The 5,906-nt window shown below is 37.2% G+C and overlaps 1 protein-coding gene across 1 annotated transcript in view; it reads left to right on the forward strand.

Annotated features, from left to right (window-relative positions):
- Window positions 1-5,906, forward strand: part of LOC107744833 (low-density lipoprotein receptor-related protein 2-like) — a 133,525-nt gene that overhangs the window by 75,422 nt on the left and 52,197 nt on the right. Inside the window, exons 36-40 of the mRNA XM_016558655.1 lie at window positions 1,363-1,602; window positions 2,852-3,088; window positions 3,654-4,526; window positions 5,283-5,448; window positions 5,541-5,699. Coding sequence (XP_016414141.1) covers window positions 1,363-1,602; window positions 2,852-3,088; window positions 3,654-4,526; window positions 5,283-5,448; window positions 5,541-5,699 — 1,675 coding nt within the window. The remainder of the gene's footprint in view (window positions 1-1,362; window positions 1,603-2,851; window positions 3,089-3,653; window positions 4,527-5,282; window positions 5,449-5,540; window positions 5,700-5,906) is intronic.

Consider the following 5,906-nt stretch of genomic DNA (forward strand, 5'->3'; position numbering starts at 1 on the left):
TTGTTGACAACAGCAGATTTATAAATGAGTCTCATTACGAATACGTCGCACGTATTGCATTGTCACGTGCCTTGTAAAAAAAATCATAAAAATGTGACTGAGCAACTGACGAGTAACACGGTTTCAGTTGGACTTTGAACCCTGGATTACGAGCAGATAGCGCTGTCAGAATACATGCAATTTGTGCGTGTATTAGAAAACATAACGTTCTGCAGTTTATTTACTAATTGTTGAAGGCCATTTCGCGATTTCAGTCATCATACAGTAACCAGCAACAAAACAGTTTAATTTTTTTTTATTAAAATAAGATTTTATTAAAATGAAATATATGTTTTAAAATAATCATATATTTATATATATATATATATATATATACATATATATGTGACCCTGGACCACAAAACCAGAAAAATCGATAATTTTGACCCATACAATGTATTGTTAGCTATTGCTACAAATATACCCGTGCGACTTATGACTGGTTTTGTGCTCCAGGGTCACACACACATATATAACAATAACAATATACAGCTTTAGACATTGTTAGCATGTTGCTAAGCTAACAGTGGGAACTCTAATACACATAAAACTACACATCACACAGAAATGTTGGGTAAAATAGTCAATTTTAATTAATATCAATTAAATTTAAAGTACTTTTGGAATATTGTTTTTTGGATATGAATTCTAATAAGCATAAAACAACACATGACGCAAATGTTGGGTAAAATAATCAAATTTTTCATTTGGATTAATTTCAATTCTGAAGAAAAAATACTGTAACATGTTCTTTGATTATATTGATCAAGGTAGCAGTTGGTTTTGGAGTGTGTGCAGCTGAAAAGCTAAATTGCTGCAATTGAACCTCAAATTGCTGCCTGTGTAGGCATCTCTCAGTGCCATTTTTTTAACATTTATCTCTGATTCATTCTGTGGTTGACGTAGGGTGGTCTTTTCTGGAAGTCATCGTAACCTTGATGGCCGTGTAGCAATTACCAGAGAGCGAAGAATGACTTTCAATAGGATATCAGTTTACCAATTAGTTCCCCTCTGCCTCAGGGGGACAGTCAGCTTTATGCGGAGAAGAATCAGTGTCCCTTTGTTCGGTGTTCAGTGCACATGTTCATTCTCCAGGGCTGTGAACGCCGTCTATTGTATAAGTGCTTCCAGTAAGATCTGGAAGTGCTAGCAAAGCAGAGTCCCAATATATCAGTACTGCTACACACTGATATGCACCAGGAATGTGTATACATTACCAGAATAGATAGATATGAGTCAGTATCATGTACTCTTACGGTTACATATTTGCAGTATTAAATATCTGTCTCTCATTCTCATTATCTGCTGTTTGTCTCCCCATAGCCTCAGCAGGCTCGTCTAACGGCTGCAGTAATAACGTGGGGACGTGTGAGCAGTTGTGTCTGCCTCGTCCCGGTGGCCTGTTCAGCTGCGCCTGTGCGACTGGGTTCAAACTCAGTGCTGATAACAGAACCTGTTCTCCATACCAATCCTATGTGGTGATCTCTATGCTCACTGCCATCAAGGGCTTCAGTCTGGAGGGAGCGGATCACTCCGAGTCTATGGTGCCTGTGGCAGGCAGAGGTGGGGTTCAGTAGGACTGGGTGGTATAGAAAAAAAATACTATTATATAAAACATTATAATATATTTAATTGAGATAATATAATAATTATAATAAATGTATGTGTACAATTTTGATATATATTATAATGATTTTATATTTATTTATTTAAATGGATATTTATTTATTTATTCATACCTATATTATTTCCCAATTGTTTTTTTTACATTTTATATTATTTTATTCTCTTTATATGATATTAATTATTTTGTATTATAAATAATAAATGTTTACTATTTTGTAATAAAGAGAATAAATAGTCTTTATCCCATTTTTATTATATTTTAAAAATATATATAATTTGTTCTAAATACTATACACACACAAACAAACAATATATCTCTTAATATTTTAATATTTATGTATTTCCATTAAAGCCAATAGATTCAAGATGTTACGAGTAATTAATAAATTAAAATACAGTAAAAAATCTAGCTTAAAAAATATAAATTCATATCGCCTAAACGTAAACACAAGGTGGAATGATACTTAAAATATTTTAACATGAAAAATGGCACATACACATACACACACGCAATTTAATAATAGATCATACATATACACATATATATTCATTGAAGTGGACTGTTTGAACTGACTCACAGAAGTGAATTACATTTACCAACTATAATGTCATTTTTGCTACTGATATTTAAATCAGAGACACTATTAAACTTTACAGCCAAATAAAAAACACAGTTATTCACAATGTTGCTTTATTGTACATTGCCAGCATAATTTTGCAAATATGTGACCCTGGACCACAAAACCAGTCATAAGGGTCAATTTTTTGGACAATAGGACAATATTTGGCCGAGATACAACTATTTGAAAATCTGGAATCTGAGGGTGCAAAAAAATCTAAATACTGAGAAAATAACCTTTAAAGTTGTCCAAATTAAGTTCTTAGCAATGCATAATACTAATCAAAAATTAAGGTTTGATATATTTATGGTAGGAAATTTACAAAAATATCTTCATGGAACATGATCTTTACTTAATATCCTAATGATTTTTGGCATAAAAGAACATTCGATAATTTTAACCCATAAAATGTATTGTTGGCTATTGCTACAAATATACCCCAGCGACTTAAGACTGGTTTTGGGGTCCAGGGTCACATATAATATATGAATAATAATGTGTATGATGATACATGCATAGTACAATAAAAAACTTTGTGCATGGGTGTTTCTGTGTGTGTCCTGTAGGCCGCAATGCTCTTCATGTAGACGTGCACATTCCTTCTGGATTCATTTACTGGTGTGACTTCAGCAGCACCGTGGCGTCTCAGAATGGAATCCGCAGGATCAAACCGGACGGATCTGGATTCCGCAGTATTGTCACCTCTGGAATCGGACGTAATGGCATACGGGGCATTGCTGTCGACTGGGCCGCAGGTGAGGGCTTGTGTGCTTGTTGTATGTTGAAATCAGATTTGGTAACTTGTTTGACTCTGGTAATACAGTACAATTGTGACACTGTGTACTTCAGATACACTGGACTAGGCTTGCCGCGATAGACGGTGCTGACGGTGATACCTGGACTCATGGAGTGTTACATGAGGAATGTTCTAGAGCAGCTTTAGAGGTCAGAATGGTGACAGCCTTACCGTAGGGACATTAACATTAACTCACATCAGTATAAGCACAGACAGGTGGCATTGGAGAAGATTAAAGATTAACATATGACAGAAAAGAGGCTCAGATGGTTCAGGCCTCAGTGACCCATGGCTTGTTAAACATACACTTTTGACCTGAATATGTGAATAAGCAACCCAAAGTTGTAATTGGCATTGACCTAATCTGACATTATAATTGTTTTATTCTCAATATATGTACACTACCATTTAAAAGTCTCTTTTGCTCACCGGAACTGCATTAATTTGATCAAAAATACCGTAAAAATGTTACATATTATTTTAATTTTAAATACATGTTTTCTATTTGAATATATATCAAAATGTAATTTATTCCTGTGATGCAAAGCTGAATTTTCAGCATCATTACTCAGTGATTCGACTCAATACCACGTTCCGTCGTGTCCTTCTAAAGACCCAAGTAGACATGCCTCGTCATATTGTGGTGGACCCCATGAACAGATACCTCTTCTGGGCCGACTATGGACAGACCCCCAAAATCGAGCGAGCTTTTCTAGATGGTTCCAACCGGACCGTGCTGGTTTCCTCAGGCATCGTCACCCCCAGAGGCCTGGCTTTGGACCACCGAGACGGATACATCTACTGGGTGGACGATTCCCTGGACATGATCGCACGAGTCCGGCCCGAGGGGGGCGAGACGGAGGTCGTACGGTATGGGAGTCGCTATCCGACTCCGTATGGCATCACCGTGTTTGAGGGGAATGTAATCTGGGTGGACAGAAACCTGAAGAAAGTCTTCCAAGCGAGCAAACAGCCAGGTGCGACCGACCAGCCGCTCGTGATCCGAGACAACATCAACATGCTACGGGACGTTACCATCTTCGACCGGAGAATGCAGCCAAGTTCGGCCCACGAGCTCAATAACAACCCCTGCTTGGAGTCTAACGGCGGCTGCGCTCACTTCTGCTTCGCCATCCGGGGATCTCAGATGAGGAAGTGTTCGTGTGCCTTTGGGAATCTGGCTGCGGATAGCAGCAGTTGTGTGGTATCCCGGGATGACTACCTTATTTATACGACCGAAAGCACTGTACGATCTCTGCGGCTGGATCCAGAGGATCATTCGGTGCCCTTCCCCGTGGTTAATGTGCCCCGGACTTCGGTAGCCCTTGATTTCGACCGGTTGGACGGTAGGATCTATTTCACCCAGAGCTCGGGAGCGGGCCAGAGCAAGATTAGCTTCATTACTTTGGCTTCGCCTACCTCTTCTGTGACAGAGGTGGCCTCAGGTGAGCAGCTTATTTAAACTCCTAATGCACCCTGACACTGCAGGTTTAGCTAGAAATGGAAAGTTCGTTAAGGCAGTCTTTGAATGTTGGCTTGACAAAGTATCTCGTGTGACATTTACAGTGGTTAGTTTGCAGACTGGAGGTTATTTAGGCATTATGTAGTACCACGCAAGCAAACTTGTTCTTTTATTGTGAAATATAAAAAAGAAAGAAAGCATGAGAGAAGTTATTTGTTTCTCAGGCAGAAAATTATCATAATTGTTAATGTTATTTTACATTTTGGTTTGAGCAGATCAAATGTTCAGTTCTGGAGTTATTCAGGATCATGTCTACTGTCTGAGAGTCACAGTAAAATGTGTGCAGAAATGTACAAAAGCTGGTTGATAATAATATAATATAATATAATATAATATAATATAATATAATATAATATAATATAATAAACCAAATGCAACCTGAAGATTGTCCTGTAACATGCTACGTGATTTTTCTTTTGGTATTTTAAAGCAATATTATGTATTTGAAAAGATGGGCTGCATAAGTATCTTCAGCAAGCACACAACGCTGCCTGAGTGATACACACAAAGATAAATACAGTATAACAACCAAATATAATGATAAAAACTGTTGATAAGCACATTAAATTAGAAAGTTAGCAAAAATTAGATTTAAAGGGACAGTTTTTTACTCCACCTCATGTTGTTCCAAACCTTTGCTCCTTATAAAGTTTTATAACTTTTTTTCTGAACTGTGGAGATCTGGGAGCTCCTGATGGCATTGCCTATGACTGGATCAATAAGAGGATCTATTACAGTGACTACATTAACCAGAGCATCAGCTCAATGGCAGTGGATGGGTCTCAGAGGACTGTTGTAGCACAGGTGCCCAGACCCAGAGCCATCATGCTGGATCCATGTAGAGGGTGAGCCTCTCATTCAGTTAGACTGTGGTTTAGATGTATAATGAGCCATTTTATCATCTAATTTAAATGCATTTCTCTGTATATGCTGTCAGGTATATGTACTGGACCGACTGGGGAACCAATGCAAAGATAGAGCGTGCAACTCTGGGAGGAAACTTCAGGACAGAGATCGTCAACACTAGTCTGGTTTGGCCAAATGGTCTGACACTGGACTATGACGATCAAAGGCTGTACTGGGCAGATGCCAGCTTGTAAGATCTCATCTTTTAATTATATTCATAATATTTATAGTTAATTTAATTTAATAATATACCTTTAATAATAAAAAAAATAATAATTTAATAATACATTCAATTATTTGATCATTTATAATTCATTAAATATATGTATTGTATAATAAATGTATACTATATATATATATATATATATATATATATATACAGTGGGTACGGAAAGTA

This window comes from Sinocyclocheilus rhinocerous, unplaced genomic scaffold (genome assembly GCF_001515625.1).
Source record: "Sinocyclocheilus rhinocerous isolate Xijiao unplaced genomic scaffold, SAMN03320098_v1.1 scaffold528, whole genome shotgun sequence".
NCBI lineage: Eukaryota > Metazoa > Chordata > Actinopteri > Cypriniformes > Cyprinidae > Sinocyclocheilus > Sinocyclocheilus rhinocerous.